Source organism: Salvelinus sp. IW2-2015, linkage group LG30, assembly GCF_002910315.2.
Source record: "Salvelinus sp. IW2-2015 linkage group LG30, ASM291031v2, whole genome shotgun sequence".
NCBI classification, from domain to species: Eukaryota; Metazoa; Chordata; class Actinopteri; order Salmoniformes; family Salmonidae; genus Salvelinus; species Salvelinus sp. IW2-2015.
In genome coordinates this window covers 26,120,965-26,145,919 of record NC_036869.1, presented here as the reverse complement: position 1 = coordinate 26,145,919, position 24,955 = coordinate 26,120,965, and the positions used below count along the sequence as shown (strand labels likewise).

The 24,955-nt window shown below is 42.8% G+C and overlaps 1 protein-coding gene across 11 annotated transcripts in view; it reads left to right on the top strand.

Annotated features, from left to right (window-relative positions):
* Window positions 1-16,650, top strand: part of LOC111955295 (ubiquitin-associated protein 2-like) — a 49,715-nt gene extending 33,065 nt beyond the window's left edge. For 4 of the 11 annotated variants that reach the window (XM_070436094.1, XM_070436097.1, XM_070436093.1 and 1 more), the window contains 17 exons: window positions 3,808-4,009; window positions 4,248-4,528; window positions 4,782-4,951; window positions 5,144-5,243; window positions 5,454-5,490; window positions 5,826-6,015; window positions 6,130-6,196; window positions 6,324-6,653; window positions 6,883-6,981; window positions 7,206-7,259; window positions 7,473-7,554; window positions 7,912-8,132; window positions 8,432-8,537; window positions 12,159-12,284; window positions 13,697-13,767; window positions 13,922-14,125; window positions 14,239-16,650. In XM_070436094.1, the coding sequence (XP_070292195.1) occupies window positions 3,808-4,009; window positions 4,248-4,528; window positions 4,782-4,951; window positions 5,144-5,243; window positions 5,454-5,490; window positions 5,826-6,015; window positions 6,130-6,196; window positions 6,324-6,653; window positions 6,883-6,981; window positions 7,206-7,259; window positions 7,473-7,554; window positions 7,912-8,132; window positions 8,432-8,537; window positions 12,159-12,284; window positions 13,697-13,767; window positions 13,922-14,125; window positions 14,239-14,337 (2,439 nt within the window). In that variant the 3' untranslated portion in view covers window positions 14,338-16,650. The remainder of the gene's footprint in view (window positions 1-3,807; window positions 4,010-4,247; window positions 4,529-4,781; window positions 4,952-5,143; window positions 5,244-5,453; window positions 5,491-5,825; window positions 6,016-6,129; window positions 6,197-6,323; window positions 6,654-6,882; window positions 6,982-7,205; window positions 7,260-7,472; window positions 7,555-7,911; window positions 8,133-8,431; window positions 8,538-12,158; window positions 12,285-13,696; window positions 13,768-13,921; window positions 14,126-14,238) is intronic. The other 7 variants (XM_070436100.1, XM_023975483.2, XM_023975489.2 and 4 more) reach the window with 5 other exon arrangements.
* Window positions 16,651-24,955: the final 8,305 nt, after the last annotated feature.

Sequence of the window (24,955 nt, the reverse complement as noted above, 5' to 3'; positions counted from 1 at the left end):
AATGTGCAAAGTAGAGATAGAAATAATGGGATGCAAAGGAACAAAATAAATAAATACAGTAGGGGGTTAGGTAGTTGTTTGGGCTGAATTATAGATGGGCTATGTACAGGTGCAGTAATCTGTGAGCTGCTCTGACAGCTGGTGCTTAAAGCTAGTGAGGGAGATAAGTGTTTCCAGTTTCAGAGATTTTTGTAGTTTGTTCCAGTCATTGGCAGCAGAGAACTTGGCMTGGTATCTATCAAAAAAGAAACGTCCTCTCACTGTCAACTGCTTTTATTTTCAGCAAACTTAACGTGTTAATATTTGTATGAATATAATAAGATTCAACAACAGACATAAACTGAACAAGTTCCACAGACATGTGACTAACAGAAGTGGAATAATGTGTCYCTGAACAAAGGGGGGGTCAAAATCAAAAGTAACAGTCAGTATCTGTTGTGGCCACCAGCTGCATTAAGTACTGCAGTGCATCTCCTCCTCATGGACTGTACCAGATTTGCCAGTTCTTGCTGTGAGATGTTACCCCACTCTTCCTGCAAGTTCCCGGACATTTCTGGGGGGAATGGCCCTAGCCCTCACCCTCCGATCCAACAGGTCCCGGACGTGCTCAATGGGATTGAGATCTGGGCTCTTCGCTGGCAATGGCAGAACATTGACATTCCTGTCTTGTAGGAAATCACGCACAGAACGAGCAGTATGGCTGGTGGCATTGTCATGCTGGAGGGTCATGTCAGGATGAGCCTGCAGGAAGGGTACCACATGAGGGAAGAGGATGTCTTCCCTGTAATGCACAGCGTTGAGATTGCCTGCAATGATGACAAGCTCAGTCCGATGATACTGACACACACAGCCCCAGACCATGACGGACCCTCTGTTAAGTTCATGTTTTAAGTATCCCTATATTTCTGTTATTACGGGGCTATCACTCAGTCAAGAGTGCGCATGCGCAGGAAGTTTTGTCGTTGTTGGACCTGGCCTTGAGTGTAATGGCTACCTTGTAGTGTGTTCATATAGTAGAGTAAACTTTGTTAAACTGGAACCTTGTCGTTGTGTCATTTCGAGTTAACACCCTCCACCTCCAAATCGATCCTGCTCCAGAGTACAGGCCCCGGTGTAATGTTCATTCCTTCGACGATAAACGCAAATCCGACCATCACCCCTGGCGAGACAAAACCGCGACTTGTCAGTGAAGAGCACTTTTTGCCAGTCCTGTCTGGTCCAGCAACGGTGGGTTTGTACCCATAGGTGATGTTATTGCCGGTGATGTCTGCTGAGGACCTGCCTTACAACAGGCCTACAATCCCTCAGTCCAGCTTCTCAGCCTATTGCGGACAGTCTGAGCACTGATGGAGGGATTGTGCATTCCTGGTGTAACTCGGACAGTTGTTGCCATCCTGTACCTGTCCTACCATCTGTAAGCTGTTAGTGTCTTAATGACCGTTCCACAGGTGCATGTTCATTAATTGTTTATGGTTCATTGAACAAGCATGGGAAACGGTGTTTAAACTCTTTACAATGAAGATCTGTGAAGTTATTTGGATTTTTACTAATTATCTTTGAAAGATGGGGTCCTGATAAAACAACGTTTCTTTTTGCTGCGTTTGTAGGCTTCTACTTCCAGCTTGTCTAAATTTTACAGTAGTTATTTACTAGTTTGTTAGTTTGTTTTTTGTTCCATCCTTAAGTTCCTCTCAACCTCTCCATCTCGCTCAGAACGCCGTCCTGTTTTAATTCTAGTTGCCATTTTATTTTACAACTGATGTTTCACAAAAGTTCTGAACCGTTCTATTCTCATAGAAAAGAATGCAGGTTCAACAGACAAGTTCCTTTTCTTTCTCCCACTTCCACTTGCCTCTTCCACTTTTCAGTAATGCTGCAGTTGATTGTAATCTTGAGTAGAGCAGACATTTCCATATTTTTGTTTGCTGCATGTGACATCTCCGCCAGTCCAATTTATGATATAATTTATATATATATTTTTTTTAAATCATAGTTTATTAAAAATAATTGTATATATTTGTGTTTAACCATAATTGTTGTAATATTTGCTCTGTCTTTTCTGGTGGATTAAACTCAAATTGCAACCAACTTTCTATGGCTTGTTTTAAAAATATTTGGGATATTTCGTTTTCAAATAACCGAAAGTGAGAGGTTGCAATCTAAATAAATAAAGGGGGAGGGGTTAAAGGACGTTCTTGGACATTGGGTGAGACATTCTTACTAATCTGCTAGAGAACCAGTTTGGTTTTAAGTATAACTTTTGTATGACTGAAGCCTTTAGTGAGAGAGTAATGCTTTTTAATCATTTCTGCCCTGTGAATTCATATTCATTAAATAAATAGGCCGTTTTTAATTTTGCCTGGCTTGCAATTCTAAATAAAATGTTATATTATTTGCTCATAACTTAAAAAACAAGTTGATAGGTGTAGGCAAGGCCATTAGCAAATGGGTAAACTGGGATATGACTAAAGTTAWTCAGGGATATTATTGTTTTCCACTAATTGACAGCTAGATCTTAGCATAAGTAACTTTCTATAATGTTTTATTGTTGTGATATCATTTCTTTCTTTCGGGATGTGAATAGCCGTGAATAGTTTGTCATTTCACCATCAGACCGTTTTATTGGTAAACTAAATGGTAATGTAAAAGTTGTATTTTTTATTTGTGATCAATACGTAATATAGTGCATTTATCATAATTTGGTTGTAATCCAGAGGTTAGAAAATGTATAGAGGCTGTGGAGGGATCCAAATTGTGGATGTTCATATTTTCTTTTAAAATCAACCTATAATAACACCTTTTTGTTTTTAAGCCCTAGATTTCTAGACCTTTGATATTATTGTTGGATCTGATTTGAACAGCTAACATTTTGATGGCCATAATAAATAGGCATGCTGATAGTGGAAAACCATTGTTTTAATGCTTTCTGAGAAGTAGCAATTATTTACCATAACTTTAACCCATTGTATAAGAGATTCTCCAAAATTGAAGTATTCCAGGCATTTATATATAAGTTCCCGTCATACTTTTCAAAGTTAGCTATGAATACCAGGCCTGGTTTCCCAGAATTCTCGGCGTTCTATTGTTTCCCATACTCGTCTTATATTATCTCCAATGTATCGTCCATGCAAAAAACCTGTGTGATTAGGATGAATAATATCCGACAGTCTGTATTCCAAGTAAGGCTTCTCTCAAACATGTTCTTTAACATAACGTTTCAATAGTATTGATTATCTTTTAGCTAGTTTCTTTATCCAATGTCACGGCTTTTTCGTCACTCATTTCGAGGCTCCCCTTCATCTCCTTTATTTATTTACTTTCGTTCAAGTACACCCAATTTATCATTTATTGATTTTTAGCAGAACGGTTTCTACTCTTGGCGTACCAGGTGGTGAAAAGCATAAATCATCGGTGTCTGTCGAGGAATCTTGTCTTGGAGTTTGGTTCTCCATTTTTCTTCCTGGTTCCTTTCCAACATGTTTTGGCCTTGACTGCGTTTGTATTATTTATCAATTAACTTCTCTAGCCTGAATGTTATTGCCCACAATTAAATAGATCAGTGTAGTGCTCCTATTTAGTCCGTTTTAGAGATAATGAATATTGCGATTTCTCTTAACTCATTTTGCACTGCCATCTTCAGTCCGCCATCACTGCCATAACCTTACGAATGTTTACATGTCCTCGTTAGTAAAATGTTGGTATCGTGACAACRCTAGTTCTAGCAATAAACCAGCACAGCTGTTCTATTCTGTTCGACGCTCATTCCTGAAACTTGCAGGATTTCAGTTCCTYTTGCTTCCATTGCAGGTGAACATGCTGCGGAAGGGCTTTGGGGAGGTGGGGGACCCTAAAGGAGGCAGTACAGGGACGACCAGCGGCTCCCAGTTCTTGGAGCAGTTTAAGACTGCACAAGCCTTGGCCCAGCTGGCTGCCCAGCAGTCCCAGACAGGACAGCCCAACCCMACCCCCTCTTCCTGGGAAACCAACTCCGCAGAGCTGGGCCACTATGGTAAGAGGAAATATACAGGGACCATGGGGACAGTTGGTATGGTTAAGTAAAGCAGGGGGTGTACATAGTGGCTAGACTAACTTGGGTTTACAGAGCTTTTGAAATGCCTACATTATATTTTTCTGGTTATGAAGAGGAGACATCTTAAATGCCCTATGCATGGTTCAGAATTTGATGTTTTATAGCTGTCAGGTGCAGCCCCTACATTCCTTTCTCCCATCCCCTTCTCTCCCCCCAGACAGCAAGGCCCAGCCAGAGCCTCCGGTCCACAGCCCCTTCACCAAGCGCCATCCCTACCAGCCCACCACCTCCGTGTTGGACGCCTTCCTCCCCCCTCCCTCACAGGGCAGCCCCTCGTCCCACATGGCGCCCCCTGTGTCTGCCCTCCCCAAGATGGCGGTGCCCTCCTTGGGGCACCAGGTGTCCCCTGACTCATCGGATGCCCAGGGTTCCAGCCCCCTGCCACTGCAGCAGCACAAGCTCAAGCAACAGAAGAAGAGGACCTCCATCACCACCAAGGTAACMGCYCAACACTGATATAAGGACAATGTAAACTGAGTGAATGGCTGGTCATGCTCCGACTAATTTCTAATTATTTTCGATAGGTAACAGTTGCTCACTCGCAGTGAGCACTCGCAGTGAGCACACATTCACTTTACTTTCATCACTGTTAGCCTAACCCCTATGTTTTCCTCCCTACCTCTGCTTACCTTTTSATAAATAATTACCTTGCTTTCCCTGACGTTAACCATATCTTYATATTTTATTCCAGATCCCAGCGATGGCGGTGGAGATGCCTGGCTCGGCAGACATCTCTGGGCTGAACCTGCAGTTTGGAGCACTGCAGTTTGGCTCTGAACCTGTGCTCCAGGACTACGACAGCGCCCCCACCACCACACCAGGAAGCCAGGTTCAAAACAGCCTCTACACAAGCCCCAGCTGGTGAGCACACATCAGTCATACCAGACACTGCAWAATTGGTGTAAGATATGAGTCGTATACAGCTATAACACTACACACACACACACGTGTGGGGCACCAGTGTCAAAGTGGGCCCACTTTGACGCTGGACCCCATCTCTTTTCTCAAAGTAGCCCATGGCTTTATCTAATCTCTCTGCTTCTTGTCCTCCAGTGAGGCGATTCCCTCCAACCCCAGTCAGATTGACATGTACGACCAGAGGGCTCCCCAGGCCCGGCGCTTTCCCACCCCTGTCTCCTCCCCGCAGAAAGAGGCGAGCCTCCATTCATATTGCTCTGCCTCCTTGAGATAAATTCCTCTATTCATATTGCTTTGATTCTTAGAGAAATACAAAATAAAGCAATTTCTGTTTTTCACTTTTCTTTGATTGGCTCCCTCCCCTTATTGAATAGCATGTTGCTATGGAAACGACTCCCCTAAATTACTGTACCCTAACAAGCCCACCTGAACTTGTTTTTTTCAGAATGGATTCAATACAATACAGACACATTCTGTGGAAGGTGAGTCATTTTGGTAGCTGTGTGGGTTTGCAGTGAAGGAAGTCTAAATATGTGGTGTTTATGGCCAGCATGGCAACCGTGTGAGTGGTAATCCGCTAACATGCATTGTAATGCATTTCCTGGATGTAGGTTAAGTACTCGGKAACCATGCCTGTTATTTTGTGGTCCTCTATTTGTATTTTACGGCTATTCACCCAGTGTCCCTAAAAGGGGATACAGTTTGGAATGGCAATCTGCCCTATTAGACAGTGTGTATTCTAGAGCTGTCGTCCATCTGGGTTGATACTAATCCCAGACTCTTTCTCTCCCTCTCTGTACTTCCTGTGTCTGTCCAGCTGCAGCAGGCTCTGCAGTGTCTGTGAAGTCGGCCTCTGATTCGGCCACGCCTGCGTCAGTCTCCATGGCTACGTTGACAGACAGTGGCTCAGGGCCCGTGTCCTTGTTGACCACATCCAATCAGTTGTCGCACAGCGCTCTGGGGCACAATGAAGACCTGCCCCCGAATACCATGCCTCAGCACAGCAAGTAAGATGCCACCCTGAAGGACTTGAGTAATTTGAAGAGTTTGGATTGTAGTAGTGCCAGTGGATAATGGTTYTTTATTCAACTAATCTGATGGACGATCGTTTGTTCTTTCAGTTCCCTTTCTACACAACAGAAAAGTMTTGCGCCATCCCAAGTCCGCACATCCAACACCAGTCTAATGGTGAGTATGTGAGAGAAGAGATTGCATTTCCTGTGATGGATGCATCAAATACTTCTTAATCTAACCTAGTATTTAATCTTGTTTATCATAACCATCTCCTCTTCTCTCCATTCATCCATCCTTACAGCACCAGAGCATAGAGGACTCCAGCTTGCACTCTTCCTCCTTCCCTTCCTCTGTCTCGGCGGTCCCCTCTTCCTCGGTACTCTCTTCCTCGTCGGTGGTTGCAACAGCTCAGCAGGTCTCCATGGGGGCCCCTCAGCCCTCTTCAGTGAACACAGTGTCTCAGTCAGCCCCCTCGGGCTTGGGCCCCGTGAGCAACCTAGTGGCCATGGGCCTCCACACAGTAGCCTCCATGGGACCTCTAGCCGTTGCCTCCGCAGCCATGTCCACAGGAGCACAAGCCCAGGCTATCGCTTCCTCCGCCTCCTCACGCAGCTCTGCAGTCTCCTCAGGTTAGACATGGATTGTTGGTAAAGGGTGTKYGTCCCAAATGGCACTCTGTTCCCTATATAGTGCACCACTTTTKACTGGAGCCCTATGGTCCCTGGTCTAATGTAGTGCACTATATAGKGAATAGGGTGCCATTTGGGATGCACATTGGGGTCTGGTTTAGATTTGAGTTATTTTCCTAATATCATTTCCATCCTATTATTTCACATGTTTTTTGTCTTGTTTTTGCTGGTCTCTTTACAGGGAAAGCACCTCCTAACCTTCCTCCTGGAGTGCCCCCTCTGCTTCCCAACCCATACATTATGGCCCCCGGACTACTGCATGCCTACCCTGTAAGTACTCCTCACGGTCTCTGTCGACTAAACCTGCCTTTAGGTCATGGAAATCCTGAGGTCTATCGAAGTGTGACTGACTGCTTATATCTGCGCATATCGTCATTCTATATTCTGTTTTTTACACTTTCTAAAAGTTCAGATTTAGTGCTTCATAATGGTATACTGCAATTGGAGGGAAATTCCAAAAGTAATTGTTTTCCCCCTTTTGTCTTGTTTCTCAGCCTCAGGTGTATGGCTATGATGACCTACAGATGCTCCAGACAAGAATACCATTGGTGAGTCTAAGCTATCTGGATGTAACCCATCCATGCGTGGACTGGCCAAATATGACTTTTGTTAGTAACTAGCAAMCGCTAGTTATTTACAGACGTGAACAACTGTTCTTGGAACTCATTTGTTTCCAGGAACTTTGCGATGTGATGCAATGGGATATATAGTCTCATAATCCTTTTGTACTAGTAAAAACTGAGCCTCTTCTGTCTTCTCAGGATTACTATAGCATCCCGTTTGCCACCCCCAACACAGCACTGACTGGCAGAGATGGCAGCCTGAGCAACAACCCTTACTCTGGTAAGCACCATTCTAACCTCCATCTATGGTGTCTAACTCTACTTTCCTATTCTATGGTCTATGTACAGAGTGCTAACACAGTGACAGGAGCCATTTGGTGTTGGGAACAAACACGCATCAGTTGACCCTGACCTGCGTCTCATGTCTATGCAGAGGGACAGTGGTGCTAAAACAATGTGCAGCTAGCACCAGATAGTCAGACCTTATTCGCCGTGACTAACTGATCTCAATGACTCACCCACCCATTGCTTGAACACAATGGAAGTCACTTTTTCTCACTCATCCCCCTTTCACTCACTCTTTTCACACTTTACCTTATTCTTTGTTTTTTCTCCCCCCCCATTCCCCTCCGGGCAGGTGACTTATCAAAGTTTGGTCGAGGTGATGCGTCGTCCCCGGCGCCGGCCACCACGTTGGCCCAGCAGACRCAGCAGAACCAGAGCCAGACGCACCACAACACGCAGCAGCCTTTCCTCAACCCAGCGCTGCCCCCAGGCTACAGCTACACCAGCCTGCCCTATTACACCGGCGTGCCGGGCCTGCCCAACACCTTCCAGTACGGCCCCGCTATGTTCCCGGTGAGGTTTCACATGATTTGTCTGGGTGTTGTTTTGGATGTTTAAAAATATATATATATTAAGTTTATGAAGTATGTTCTCCTGATACATGTACAAATGCAGTTTGTAATATGAATTGCGAACTGTCCTAATTTATAATCGGGACGCAAATGTACTGTCAACAGTTTTTCGCTTTAATTGAGAGAATCCAGTATGCTGTAAAAGGAATTTTAAATGGCATGTGCTAGCAGCTGATTTTTTTGACATATGTTAGTCAACGAATTATATTAGTTTCACCTCTAACCTGTGTGGGTTTCTAGGTGGCCCCTACCTCGTCGAAGCAGCACGGTGTGAACGTTGGAGTCAATGCCTCGGCGACTGCCTTCCAGCAGGCCAGCGGCTACGGTTCCCATGGTTACAACACTGGTAAGACTCACACCCTGTGGAACGGCATTTGTTCAGGGGTYATTCGGTACACTGATATAATGGCTATCTACACTACATGCAACTGAAAGTCAGTTTAGTTGACAATGTGTGCTTTCACTTTTATATTTAATAGGCATCTCACATTCAAAGGTTTGTTGGGTTKGATGCAACATTTGCCTGTGCCTAAGGCTGACATTGCCCACATTACCAGTCTACATCAACTGTTCTTCAACATGRCTAGTTGATGAAACGGCATGAACTCCAACCTTTCTAATCAGGCATGCATAGCCACAGCAGGGTTTCCGTTAGCCAGTAATAGCCGGCTTTTGGCTGTTCAAAAATGAAAAGGCTGACGAATAAAATTAGCACCGCCCAATTGTTCGGGWGAMGAAAAATCCCATTGTGAAGTAATGTTTTAGCCTATTCATTGATGTAAATTTGACTGGTCATGCTAATTCGGTCTGTGTTAATTTGCATAAGTATGTGGAATTAAATTGGCATGTGAGTGTATATTCATTATGTATCACATGCGTACAGAGCCTTTGGGTGTAAAATCTGTCAGACAGCTCTTTTATAAGCCCGCTCATTGCGCAACAATTCTAAATGCAATCGTGTGTTTAAAAATAGTTTTTGGTCCACGATTTAAGAGCTATTTTTATTTCTCAACTGGCAATTGAAACACKCTTTTCATTCACCATTCAAATGCATAGGCAACCACTTAGCATTGAGCTGGAGGCAGTATGCATTTTGAAAACAATACTTATTATTTTAATATGCCATTGAAACCAGTAGCCTATTTCTCTCATGTTCTACTGGTTTTCAACTTTCATGTCTGGTAGCCAAATGCACATTTGTACGTTGCCTACTGCCATTACTGCTCTAATAATGTTAAGAAATAGTTAATCAACATTTTAAGCTAATAGTTCTGATCTGTTGCATCAGATTCATTGCTTTAAAAAAAAAAATATATATGTATGTTGCCTAGACCTACTGGTTGTACGAATTGTCCCAGGGTCTGTCTGGGCTATTTCTTTCTAGACAAGCTGACCAATAGAATAAGTACACTTTACTGCTATGGGGGATAGTAGTTAGACATATGCTCATATGCGGCACGTCCATAAGCCTAGGGGRAAAGTCTCAACAGTCGGCCTATCTTATTGGCACCAGCGGAGAGCATCCTTGTTCAACGCAAGTTAAAAAAAAAAAAAAAAATGACAATCATTTCCTCCAGTTTAGATGAATGTCATATTCTATTTCTCTTCTCCTCGTAGGCCAATTATATGGTCAAAGTTGTGCTAATTGTTATGTTTGCCAGTGTTAGCCTACTCTGCTATCCTGTAATTTGTCGTATAATTTTTTTTTTTTAATGTCTCAAAGTGTAGGAGAGTTGCATGAAATGTGTTTCCTGTGCAACGAGAGGAACATATCTGCTATAGCACATGCTCAGCCATGCATTGAGCAGTCTTTTTTTGAGAACAGTGCGTTATATTATTAGCCGAAATAATGACTGTCCAATCTACTCATCACATTACAAAAGTAGGCCATTTTACATAAGTCGGTAAATACGATGACTCATGGAATGCTTTTTTTAAAGGTGCATTTTTATGGTGAAAATTTGCTTCCCCAAACTTGGAACTCACGCGCATCTATGCATAGGCTAGTGATTTTGCTGTTCATTGGCTGAGGAAAAGTAAACGTGGACAATTGTTCTATCAAAGTGCGCGGTAAGGACACACGTCATTGCATCTTTGACTTGAATGTTATTTTAAGATTAATTGGCATAATCTGTTTGATTTCTGTCGTTTTGAGCACTTAAACTTATTTTTTATTACAAAAAACACAAGGAAGGGGTAGCATTAAAGTATTAGAACATGAAGGACAAACAATACAGCATCAAGACTATCAAACATGTATCAGTCTTTCCGCAACAGAGCCATCCTTATGTGTGAGGGTGCGTGTGCATGATAGTGATATAAAATATATGTCATAGTTTCCTTTTTCATGATCACAACCTTGTGAAACCCGAACCCACCAAGCCCCCCCCCCCCACACTTCCCCAAAAGCTGTCCCCCCACCCTTCGGGGCCCCCCCCCCCCCCGGAAGAAGAAATAAATATATACAATAGACTCCGTTCCCCAAGAACCCCCCAACGCACCATTTTGAGCACTGTTGGTGGATGCTTAAACAGGTTATGCACCCAATGCACATGTCGCCATCTGAATTTCTGGTCAATTTAAAATGCTCCTGGCCAAATGTCCGGCGCCACATTTTCATAACGGAAACCCTGAGCCNCTCTTCTCCTCGTAGGCCAATTATATGGTCAAAGTTGTGCTAATTGTTATGTTTGCCAGTGTTAGCCTACTCTGCTATCCTGTAATTTGTCGTATTAAAAAAATATATTTTGAATGTCTCAAAGTGTAGGAGAGTTGCATGAAATGTGTTTCCTGTGCAACGAAAGGAACGTATCTGCTATAGCACATGCTCAGCCATGCTACTCATCACATTACAAATAGTAGGCCATTTTACATAAGTCGGTAAATACGATGACTCATGGAATGCTTTTTTTAAAGGTGCATTTTTGTGGTGAAAATTTGCTTCTCCAAACTTGGAACTCACGCGCACCTATGCATAGGCTAGTGATTTTGCTGTTCATTGGCTGAGGAAAAGTAAACGTGGACAATTGTTCTATCAAAGTGCGCGGTAAGGACACAAGTCATTGCATCTTTGACTTGAATGTTATGTTAAGATTAATTGGCATAATCTGTTTGATTTCTGTCGTTTTGAGCACAAACAGGTTATGCACCCAATGCACATGTTTCCATCTGAATTTCTCAAATGTCTGGTCAATTTAAAATGCTCCTGGCCAAATGTCCGGCGCCACATTTTCATAACGGAAACCCTGAGCCACAGTCACTGTTGTTGACCAGCTGGTATGGAGTTGTTTCTGTTACTTGGAGACAAACTGCCTGCTGCCTCCGTTACCATCAAACCATTCGAACGACACCAACCCTGAGTGCTGTCTGGTATGGGCCAGCTATAGTGATCTGGGACCAATATTGATTATTAGGTCGAGGCTCCTTGTGATTTATTTCATTTTTTTGCAGGGTGTGCGTTTTGTAAGACTTCAAAAGTTTCTAACGCTTTTCTGAAATGGGAGCTGTATGGTTCTGCAACTCATTATTATTTTGAATGGGGAAGGCTGTATAGTTTACCCGTGTACCTTTTTTTTGTTGGTATGGTCATTTGTTCTATTTCAGTAGTTTTGGAGTTGAAAAGTGGACTGTATCGATGGCCCTTCTACTACATATATTTCGGGGGAGTAGGGTGGTGGGTGTTCTGTTGCTTTTGCCTATCATTGCTTGCTTCTGCTCATTCAACAACTGGAGTTGGGCTTCCGGCTACACCCTCCACCTTCCACCCCCTCCCACATGGAGGTCATCTTAAAACTTCCATCTCTCCACCTCTATCCTTCCATCATCCTATCTCTCTCCCTCTATCCACTTGGTCACACAGCACCTTCTGCTATCTGCACCACCTTCTGCTTCCTGCCTCCACCCCGCCTGACACCCCCTAACCCTGCCTGGTGTGTCTAACGCTGTGGGCTGCGTCTGACTGTTTCAGGCTATGAGGATATGGGCCAGGCTTCAGGGAGTGGGGATTTCTGTAAGGGTGGATACGGCACTGCCGTGGCCGCCGCCGCTTCTGCACAAAACAAGCAAGCCAGCTCTGTCAGCGGGCCTGGAGTCGGTGAGTGCCGCCACACGCCAACCCTCACTTCCTCGCGCCGTCATCACCTCCACCCTCTCACTCATCGCTGCTTACCGTCTGCACCACACAAATGCCTGTTATGCAGTCACCCGCCACCCTCTGCCTCCATGCCCCAATACTACCACTTAACAGTTGTGTAGCCCTGGTCCATGCACACTCTGCTGCCAGCTTTCCACCGTGTGCTTGTTKAAATGTATGTGTCAGCAGTACCTCTCTGCCCGTTGTCCTGTGTGGTTGACACAGGATACACACACCAAGGTTGGTGAACGAGTGRCACAATGGAGGCCCTGCCTGTTGAACTGCCATTCTCTGAAATGGTGACAGGAGACTGGGGTGTGAAGGTATCATGTTTACAAAGTGATACTCTCTATATATTTTGTCTCAACTACAGCAGATAAAGGGAAATGTATTTTTTTTAATGTAGTTAAAGTGAATTTCCTGAGTTTGATGCTAATGCTAGGTAACGGTAAACTGGACTTGTCGTTTGAGTGACCGCCGGAGGTTAGAGTCTCGGGTTTTAGTCTTTCTGTTCTCTGTGCCGCATATTTGTTGACCCTGTCCTGCGTCTCCATGGCGATACAGGGGGACTAACCTAACGCAGYAGGCGTAAAAGAAACGCCTGCGCAGGTTGGACGAAACCGGAAGCATCAGGTTCAGGCTTTTTGCCTCTTCTCTGCTTTTCCCTTGAAATGGATGCTTCCGACTTCCGAGTGCAGTGGGACAAGTGGTGTGCTAGAACAATACGTAGCCACCACCAGATAATCAGACCCTCGTCGCCATGGCTGACTAGAACTGATACACTGCCACATCTTTCTTTGCATCATCCTCCTCTTCTTTTTTTTCACTCCCATCTCATTCTTTCATTCTCCTGCTGCCTTTTTCTTTACTATCCTTCCCTTACATTGATGCATCTGATTACTGTTTATTAGCATCTAGTGACCATCTTCTTGAAAAGTCCTGTATTGCTCCTATACACCCTTGTACTGAGTTTTGATCCAAGGTGTGTAGATAAGAGATGGGTTACCTGGCAACATCACAAAATCAATGCGCATGCTTGAACGGGGCAGTCTGAGTTGTAGGAGCAAATCAAACCATGTACAAGGAGTCCTATAGGATCGATAATGGTGTAGGAGAAAATCATGTAAAAGGCATTATTGCTATAGGAATGGTATGGGAGCAAGTCATGTACAAGCCTTAATGTTTCTGTGTGGAGTTTCTCACCCTGCACCTAATTAGAATGTGATGCATGTTTGACAGAATTTCCATTCGAAACTGCTGCCTTAATCCTGGATCACTCTGTGGATCTGACTCCCAGGGGTTTTCTTGCCTCTCCTGCAGGGGTTGTAACCTGGTGAAGTAAATGTGTCCGAACCCCTTTGTTTCCTCTGCAGGAGTCTCGGTGACGTCAAGCAACACCGGTGTCCCAGACATTTCAGGGTCTGTTTACACAAAGACACAGCAGGTGAGAATAATGCTATTAAACACTAGAATACAATATTATTTTCTGAAACACATGGAAAGGATATGAAAACCAGTGTCTGTATGTAGAAAATCAAGYGTAAAATCTGCAGACTAGAAAAGACGGGCGTCCGACTTTGTTGTGTTAATCCTTTCAGCAGCAGTCTTTTGAGAAGCAGCAGGGTTTCCACGCTGGTACACCGGCAGCTTCCTTCAGCTTGCCCCCGGCCCTGGGCGGCGGTGGTCCCATCAACCCCCCAGCTGCGGCTGGTTATGCTCCAGCCCCCTTCATGCACATCCTGGCACCGCACCAGCAGCCCCACTCGCAGATCCTGCACCATCATCTGCAGCAGGACGGACAGGTACTGTGTGTGTGTGTGTGTGTGTGACGGCGCGTGTGTCACACTATCTTGGAGAGAAATAGTTGGCACAGAATACCTTGCCTATGGTCTCTTCCTATCTTCTCTCCTAACAGAGTGGTGGCACTGGACAGCGCAGCCAGAATGCTTCGCTTCAACAGAAGACCCAGATCAACAAGTCTGCATACAACAGCTACAACTGGGGGGCCAACTAACACCCGCCCATCATCCAGCCCCCTGTCCCGATGTCTGACAAAGGGGGGCATCCTTCCCCACAAAATGGTCTCCATATAACCCCCTCTCTCCTACAGTGATCCCATTCTCTTGGCTCAGCACACCGGCAGTACTCACCTCTGCCACGGGTGGCGATGTGCTGAGGGAAAGCACTAGTGTGGTGAGGAGAGCATGGGGGCAGTCTTAAAAAGAGAGGGGGGCGGAGTTAAATGGTTATAGTAACAGATCGTTAAGAGCTGATTATTGAGTGTTTGGAATTTTGTATCGTGTTCAACCCCCCCCCCCCTTTCACTCTGTTGTATGTAACATAGAACTGTTTTCTAAAAGAAATAATGTTTTTGTTTTTACTGATGGGAGGAACAAAGAAAAATCTGAAGGTGGGGGACAGGCTGGCTTTCTATTTCTCCCTTCACCCCCTTATACTTGGTCAAAATGTACTGTTCCCACCCTAAACCCAAACGCAGATGAACTTTTCCTTGGTTTCCCATTTGGTTTTTACAACATTTTAGTTTCACTAATGGTTTCTCTAAATTGACAGGAGCTGTKAAGTTTATTTTTTACCATAGATATATATATAGATCAAGATCTAGATATAGATATCTATATTGTGTGTGTACACTGGTCCCTCAAACTGATACCAATTGAAATGATTTCCCATTTTATGTTGCAAATTAGCTTTACCCATGATTTTTTATTTTTTACATTTGTAGATTCTGCAGTACAAAATTGTTGTACGAGAGGCCAGAGCACATCCTTACCTATGTGTTCGAGTTATTTTTCTAAACCCCTACACGCTCACTCCACCACCTGTTCCCCCCCAATATATTATTAGGAAACCTGCAGCAATGATTACTGATGGACAAAATGTTACTTTTTTTTGTCAGTGATTTTCTTTTTGTACTGTATGTTTTTTAAATGGATGGATGAGTGTGTGTGTGTGTGTGTGTACATATACACTACATGGCCAAAAGTATGTGGACACCTATTCATATTAATCTATTTAGCTATTTCAGGTGTATAAAATTGAGCACACAGCCATCACTCCATAAACAAACATTGACCGTAGAATGTCCTGTACTGAAGAGCTCAGTGACTTTCAAAGTGGCACCGTCATTGGATGTCACCTTTCCAACAAGTCAATTCGTAACATTTCTGCCCAGCTAGAKCTKCCCCAGTCAACTGTAAGTGCTGTTATTGTGACGTGGAMACGTCTAGGAGCAACAACGGCTCAGCCGCAAAGTCGTAGGCCACACAAGCTCACGGGGRCGGGACCACCGAGTGCTGTAGCACGTACAAATCGTCTGTCCTCAGTTCCCACACTCAMTACTGAGTTMCAAACTGCCTTTGGGAGCAACGTCAGCAGAACTGTTYGTCGGTGCTTTATGAAATGGGTTTCCATGGTCGAGCAGCTGCACGCACACAAGCCTAAGATCACCATGCGCAGTGCCTGTGTTAGCTGGAGTGGTGTAAAGCTCGCCACCATTAGACTCCRKAGCAGTGGAAACGTGTTCTCTGGAGTGATGAATTACACTTTGCTCTCTGGCAGTCCGACGGAMGAATCTAAGTTTGGCGGATGCCAGGAGAATGCTACCTGCCGAAATGCGTAGTGCCATTTTGTAAAGTTTGGCGGAGGAATAATGGTCCAGGGGTGTTTTTCATGGTTCGGGCCCCTTAGTTCCAGTGAAGGGAAATGCTTAACGCTACAGCATACAATGACATTCTAGTGCTTCCAACTTTGTGGCAACAGTTTGGGAAAGGCCCTTTCCTGTTTCAGCATGACAATGCCCCTGTACACAAAGCGAGGTCCATACAGAAATGAATGGTTTGTTGAGATCGGTGTGGAAGAACTTGACTGGCCTGCGCAGAGCCCTGACCTCAACCCCATCAAAACACCTTTAGGATGAATTGGAATACCAACTGCGAGCCAGGCCTAATTGCCCAACATCAATGCCCGACCTCACTAATGCTCTTGTGGCTGAATGGAAGTAATTCTCCTCAGCAATGTTCTAGAATGTAGTAGAAAGCCTTCCCAGAAGAGTGAAGGCTGTTGTAGCAGCAAATGTGCGACCAACTCCATATGAATGCCCGTGATTTTGGAATGAGATGTTCGAGCAGGTGTCCACACATACTTTTGGCATGTAGTGTTATCACACACACACAAGTACTGTAGTCCTTGTTTGTTYAATGGCTTTCCCCCTTCTCAAATCAGACTTGTTAGCTTTTTTGTTTCATGTTTTTTATTTTGTAAAAAATATATAAATATTAATTAAATAAACAGGAAAAATACATTTTCATCATTTTGGCTTGTATTGTGTGGCTTGTAAATACAGCAGTGTCTTTTTCAATTTAGTCAGCTTTACACGGTGGTCCCCAGCCTTGGTCTTGGGGCTGTCATTCTGCAAGTTTCCCTTTATCTCATATTTATTTATTTTTAGTATAATTTGGTTGAATACAGTTCAAAAGACATGAATTGAAGGGAACCCTCAAGGACAGCCTTAAGTTAACAGGATTGGACGTCTCTGCTCTGTAGTCATCCAAGGGGGTGTGCAGGGCTGGGTTGTTAAAGCAGTATCAAATAAAACATTACTCTGTAGAACTCTGCATGGTGCATACTTGGTGCTACGGAGACCTTAATACCACCACACCGGCGGTCACGAGGCATGACTGTAGTCAAATTCCACRTGACCTTTTAGTCCTGATAATTAGGCTTCTCYAAGCTCTGCTGCTGATGGTCATTAGTAGCCTAGCACACTTGCTATCTGCCTGGTACTCAKCACTTTTGTCTCTAATCCCTCTGACAKYAATGCAAATGTAATCGAAAATCGAATCAAACACTTCATGAGAGCTCATGTTGCGCAACATTTTTATAGGCTATGCAATTGCGTGAGAGAACCGTGATGGCCTCTTTTAGGCTAGGCTTACTATATTTCTMAATTTTCCAAATATTAAGCACATTGCTTCTCTTTGCAACAGGAGTATAGCCTGCCTACTTGGCTGGCATGAAAATGAAGCACGGGAAAAGCGTCCTCCATTCGCTGTTTAACTTCTCTGGGATAGGGGGCAGCATTTTCACGTTTGTTTCAAGACCGGTGTATGGAAATGGTCCATTCTAAATCATAACACATTATTTTGTATATGTAAAGACTAGATTAAATCAAAGTCTGATGGGTGACAATATTATCCTATCACTTGTGAATGATGCCAAGCTTTGTGCAGTAAGGCAAACAGCAAAAAAAATTGCGACCTTATTCAAATTATAGTCGCAACCCTCATGTAGCCTAGCCCATAGGACTATGTTTTGATAAGGTTAATCACAACTAAAGTGGCCAAATAATTGCTTAAAATTTGGCACATTTATACACTTTACAATGGGTGTAGAGCTTAACTGGCATACGTACGCCGCACATGAGTTTCAAGTTTGGGGAAGAGAATTGTCACCATTAAAAATGCACCATTATAATCAAACAATTACATGCTAATTGCATTTGTGATCACTTGAGCAATGCGTTCTCCCGCTAATTGTTGCGTTTTGGAACATTCGCGCTTATAGCCTACTGCCATGTGCGCATTGAAGCGCTTATAATGTGAAGAAATAAACTATTAAAACTACCAACACTTTAAGCTAAACGTTCTGATCTGTTGTCAGCCTCATTGCGTAAATGTTTTTTTTGGTGCTAGTGGTTGTAGCCAAGTTTTACATCTAACGTTTGATTTAAATGAGTGTATTTGATATGTTTTGTGGATTTTTTGGTGGTACCTGGAGGGCCGAAGGTGAGATACCTGGGTGGATTGCAAGAACAGCGGTCAGTCACTAGCTAGCTAGCTAGCTAAATTAGCCACTTGGCTAGCTAACTATAATGAACACAAATTTAAACAACATGTAAAGTCTTGGGCCAATGTTTCATGAGCTGAAATAATAGATCCTACAAACTTTCCATATGCAAAATTTCAAATTTGGACCACAAATGTGTTTACATCCCTGTTGAGCATTTCTTCTTTGCCAAGCTAATCCATCCATCTGACAGGTGTGGCATATCAATAAAGTGATTAAACAGCATGATCATTACACAGGTGCACCTTGTGCTGGGGACAATAAAAGGCCACTCTAAAATGTGCAGTTTTGTCACAACACATGCCACAGATGTATAAACTATTGAGGGAGAATGCTATTGACATGCTAACTGCAAGAATGTCTACCAGAGCTGTTAATGAATGTCCATTTCTCTACCATAAGCYGCCTCAAGTCATTTTAGAGAATTCGGCAGTACGTCAAGGAAGTTCGTTGTCCTCTCCAGGGTCTTGACCTGACTGCAGTTCGGCGTCATAACCGCCTTCAGTGGGAAAATGCTCACTTTCGRTGGCCACTGGCACGCTGGAGAAGTGTGCTCTTCATGGTTTCAACTGTACCGGGCAGATGGCAGACAGCATCGTGTGGCGTCATATTGGCCAGCGGTTTCCGGATGTCAACTTTCTTAACCAAATTCCTCATGATGCCGTTATGGTATGGGCAGGCATAAGCTACAGACAACTAACACAATTCCATTTTACCTATGGCAATTTTAATGCAGAGATACCGTGATGAGATCCTGAGGCCCATTGTCGTGCCATTCATTCGCCGCCATTTCGTTTCAGCATGATAATGCACGGCCCAATGTCGCAAGGATCTGTACACAATTTCTGGAAGCTGAAAATATCCAAGTTCTTCCATGTCCTGCATACTCACCAGACATGTCACCCATTGAGCATATTTGGGATGCTCTGGATCGACATGCACAACAGCGTGTTCCAGTTCCCGCCAATATTCAGCAACTTCGCACAGCCATTGAAGAGGAGTGGGACAACATTCCACCGGCCACAAGCCACAGCCTGATCAACTCTATGCAAAGGAGATATGTTGTGCTGAATGAGGCAAATGGTGGTCACCAGATACTGACTGGTTTTCTGATCCACGCCCTTACCTTATTTTCTTTTTTGAAGGTATCTGATCAACATTTACATATCTGTATTTCCAGTTGTGAAATTCATTGATCAGTATGTAATGATTTTTTTCAATTGACTGATTTCCTTACGTGAACTATAACTCAGTAAAATCTTTGAAATTGTTGCATTTTTTTTAAATTATTGTTCAGTGTAGATTTGCCAATAACATAAATGGCACTGCATAACCCTGTACATAATATGTGTCTTGAAGCCAATTAAACCACSACCCTAACTAGTTGAGCTGACTAGCTATATGTTTAGCTGGCTATTTAATGTTAAGTATTTTATTGGCTTGTCTTTACCACAAAATAAGTATTTCGTGCTAGAAGAWTTTGTCCAGAAGGTGGGGCTATTATTTTGACCAGAAGGTGGGGCTRAAGTGCAGGTTGTGATGTAGCTGTGTTCCCCAAAACAACAAGCAAAATGCTATTACTTCCTTGTACAAGCACTACTGCTTAGATGCAAAGTGACATCTCCAAGTTTCTCCTTGCTCACTTCTCCTAATCTTGCTCAGAGACCACTTCTTTGATGGCATGACCCATGATGAAGATGAAAAGTAGGATGGAATGTACTTTGATGGTTCTTATGGTGGTGGTGGCCAGCAGGACCCGTTTGATGATCAGTGGGGGTTTGGTTTCAGCTTGGGCCCAAACTGAGTGATGATCCAGGAGTCTGAGGTATTTGGCCAGGTTTTCAAAGAGATGTAAGAGTTCTTCTCACCGCTAGGCCGATTCGATGGCCAGTTTTGAGCAGGACAGTTGGTTACGAGCACTCAGCTATCCTCAGCACTCAGCTAGTTTGTATGATGGCAAAAACCCAAGACATCCCTCAGACATACCAATACAAAGTTGATATTGACAGGGCAGTGCTGATTGTAATGTGTATTGTGAATGAAATTCCCTGGTAAAAAAATATATGGTTATAGATGAGCCATGCTATTACTACTGGTTTAGGTATTTAACTGAGGCAGATTCCATAGTTGTTGACTGATGCTTGCCAATTGCCATAACCAACTGAGCATCATCTCTGTAATAGACTGGTCTAATAAAATTATGGTAATTACTGTTTAATGTTGTAACACTGTATTAATCTCTTGTAATTGTCAAATGGCCAAGTTATTTAGATTTAGACGTAAGGTCCTGTAAGTGCTTCAGGGTTGGGTTCAGATATAACTCATCATATTAGAAAATAGCGAACTTTGCAATGCTCCAGTTTGATAAAGATGTTGTAACAAAGGTAGATAGTCTTGTTCTTTGTTGGATTTGCATAATAATTTCCATTTCCCAAACACCATCTCCTCAGATCTGGACTCGCAAGTCTCCGCTGGAGGGCTGGATCAGATTCTAGCTCCACCTGCTCGGTCTCCCACTCAGCCATAAGACACGCTCTTTCTTCCGAAGTTGTRAAGCCTGCGACACGGTTCACCTCAAGATGATAGACAGTAGAAGTTTGTCTACTTATTTTTGAAAGTTGTATCTTGGTCCCTGTTTTTCCCAAGATGGTCAACATGGAGAAACTCAAATATATKTCCCAAATGACACCCAATTCCCTATATGGTGCACTACATTTGACCAGAGCCATTGACTACATAGGGAATAGGTGCCTTATTATGGCAGATCATATTTAGGACAGCAATCATATTAATTTGCATACAATTGTGTCAAATCATAGGTCTGTATGTGAAAATAACCTGACACTGAGAACTGTACATGGTCATGGTTGAGGTCAAAGTTGGCAGMCATGTATTTATCACTGAATATGGGGGAGAACTGTATATTATGATATGTAAAATACCTTATCAACCTCCAACAGAACTTCGTGCAAAGGACTTACCATTATATTACACAAATGTTTTCCCCAGGTGGCAACACCCATTTTTGGACATGCACAATGATTTTATTTTTCCAAATTCTTTGGAGGTAGGAGATAAACTTATTGATTTGGAGCTCGGAAGAAGGTCATCATTTTTAGACATTATTTCACTGTATTGTGTTGTGGCACATGGCAGTAAAGTAATGTTWAGGGTTGGTTGTATATTCGGTAAGGATTTAATGAAGCCTGTTTATATTGCCTCGCTCTAACTATGGGCAGGCTGGATCAACTTAGCCTGGTCCCAGATCTGTTTGTGCTCTTGCCATTGCTCATTGTCAAGCCAAACATGGCTTGGCATGACAATGAGTGACAAGGAGTTGGCATGATGGCGCAACAGACTGGCACCCAGGCTAGAACCAACTTTGATTACCAAAAAAACCTGAGTATTTCTGTATTGTAAAACGTATAGCATGGCAGTGTGATTCTTAATCGACCAATGACCACTGATAAGCTAGGGAGGAAATGGTATGATCTAAACTTAAGTCAAATAACCCTTTCCTGAATAGTATGTTTGTTTGCAGAAAGAGCTCAGCTTAAATCAGGCACCAGAAAATTCTCACTTCTCAATGTGTATTTTATTTTTGTAAAGTCCTTTTCAGATTCTGCAATGTGAATTTATGACTGAACAATAGAGGCGTGATCGTGTTTTATGAAATTGATGCTTGTTTGAATCTGAAAAACAACCTGTCGAGGGCCCTGGTCGAAATGTGTGCACTATATAAGGAATAGGGTGCCATTTGGGACGAAGTCACACTCACAAGAGGAACTCTGCACCCCTTTTGCCTCAATAAGCATCACACGAAGAAGCTTTTGAATTTTTTGTGGATCACACCAAAAAAATAATGCTTGTGATGCCATTTCTATGAACTAAGATCAAGTACAAAAGAAGTGGGCTACTTCTCGCAACAATTAAATGGTCTGTCCAGAAAACAAGTGGAACRTGTACCTTTTTGCTGCTGCACGAGRACAAACTGAAGTCGTTTTGAAGATTGTTGACCAGCCCTGAACTAAAGCATTGTTACATGTACTCTAAAATATGGGTTAACTTTCATGTGATCTTCGTGATTGCCAGATACTTCTGTAGGTGTGGTGTTAATGGCCTGTGTAGCAACAGTCCAAGGCTTCTGATTTTAAAATGTACTTCATGTCATGCACTTATTTCTTGAGATGCATGGTTCTTATCTTATCATAATTGAGCTAAATGCTTACCTCTGACCTCATCTGTTCTATTATATATATTGTCAGAGACTAAACTGTTTTAAGAAATAAACATGAATTAAATGTATCTGCAGTTTGTTTTTGACCTCATTCGCACTTGCTTGGCTACAGTAGTGTCAATTGTCCTACTGGAAACAGTTTATCTAACATGGTTGTAGACTTTAGTTCCAAACATACAGCAGTTGCTAGTTTATCCGACTCCCCGTGACATACTTATTGTGTTAATAGAGGGGACATATAGGACGGACAAGCTGAGGTACCTGGACAGAGCCTCTGTAGACAGACGGAGCTCAAGCATGGGGATGACAACAGGCATACTCTGATAGTTTAACCACAGATGACCACCTTAGTTAAGAGTTAGTTGTAAGTATTTGGGGTTTGACACAGGACTACCAGGACGGGACAATCGGATATTTTAAGAGGGTAATATTGATAGAGAACAATTGAGAGACTTAGAAATGGAAATAATTGATTTAGTTGGTACAGATGGGTAGAAAGGATGGAGGTACTGAGGAGAAGGGTGAGGAATACGCTGTTAAGACCTTGGCTACGTTCGTCCTTATGGTGAGTACTTTATCCCAAAATGTATTTCTTTCTCAAGGGTTGTTACTGTTTTATGCATTCTTACATCTCATAGGAATTTGTTTATTCYGTGTTTGAAAGTGCTYGGGAGCAAAAACTACCTCAYCACAATGTTGAGCATAATCGAAATGCTCTATAGAATAGCTGTTCCTAAAGAATCCATTGGCCCTTTATTTAACTAGGCAAGTCAGTGAAAGATTTGTGTTGACATGGTAGTCAAGACTTGAGAGTTGGAGTGAGATCCAGAAACATTAAACTGAACACAGCAACCCTGGGTTAAAATGGAATGTTCTAGATTAGAAAGCACTTTACTCTTCCATCACMTCCATTGCAAGTCTCTACTTGCTGMTTTTAGTTCTCGMYAACCTTRTTGCAATCTCYGTCTTTTTCTCTTSCATCTTYWTTCCCTTATCAGTGTGCTTTCTATCGAAAGACGTTGGTCTAGCATGTATGTTGACTGTACTAACTTGACCGTGGAACATTTCTCTCCCCCATACCTCTCCCGCCCTTTCTCCTCTATCCCCATTCCGTCCCTCTCTCCCTCAGATGTTTGGCTGTGCGGTAATAGCCCAGGTGGAGTTGACTCTGGGGACCAAGGGTCAATATTGCCTTTTCAGTGGGTGTCAGGTACCTCTGGTAAGTGGTAATTCAAGACAAAACCCGGTAGCCTCATTTATGCTTAACCCCTCCAAGTATACGACAGAGATCATCCAAATTGTAGTGTTTATCAAATCAAAGCAGTGTGAATGTTTTAATTTGTAACTCTCATGGAATCCTACTGTAGTAGCCCGATCAAACTTTTCATATTTATGCTGCAATGGTGTTGTAACAGAGAGCTCCATCAACAATACAGAGCCATATATTTACATAAATGTACAGCTTTTGAGCAATCTATACATCGTTCCATTTACACTCCATTTAATGACACTGTTGTGTGATACCACCTGGCAAGATACTGTTGTTTACAACACAAAAAAACAAACACTTTCTGCATTAATGAACCATAGAGCTGGCAACCGGCATTAATGAGWTGTTATACAGGGGTCATTTCACAAATAGAGTACATTTTGGGTAGTWTAAACAATTCACCTAATTTTAACATTGTCATAAAGAGCACATGTTCAACTTAATAAAAAACATATTTTACCATCTCAAGGGGTAAAAAATAAAATGGATATAGTAAGTGACATTAAACAGGGTTGAGTTTTTCATCTTAAATCAGCCATGAATCCCCTTGTGACAGGGGGAAGGGAAGCTTGTTGTGTGCAGCAGGGTTGGGGCAGTTGAATGCAAGCTTAACAATTGTTGTATTTCTTTAACATTTCTAGCTATGGGTAACATGTTATTCTCGACATGCTCAGTTTTCCATCACAAAACATCAGAAAATGGCTAAAAAGAGTAGAACCAGCACACCTGCTTTACCAGAGATATGACTATGTTCAATGTTTCTTAAATAATTTTAAAAGGAATAGTTTCACCATATTAAAATGAGAGTTAATTTCATGAAACACGATTGACCGTAAAATGAGGGACCGCCGTAAATGACATGAAATAATTCATCTTCAGAAATGACTGTCAAAGCAAGTCCATCACTTTTGCATACCATTCTCATACAGCTACACCTGTATTAGCATTAGCACATCAAGTATTCTCTTGAGTTGGGCTCGGGGATAGAACAACTGTTGACCACCTGAGCTTGTGGTTGTTTGTAGGGAGAGTGTGTATGTATCCCACATCTGTTGCTAAGGGGTAATGGTGTTAGAGACAGTATAGGATAAATCACAATAATTGTTCCCCAAAAATATTTTTTGTTGTTGTAATGTTTAAAGGTAACAATCCTTTGTATGAAGTGCCTACTTTATTACGCATATAAGTTAATTGTAGAATTCAATTTTTAAATTATATACAGTACCAGTCAAAGGTTTGGACACCTAATAATTCAAGGTT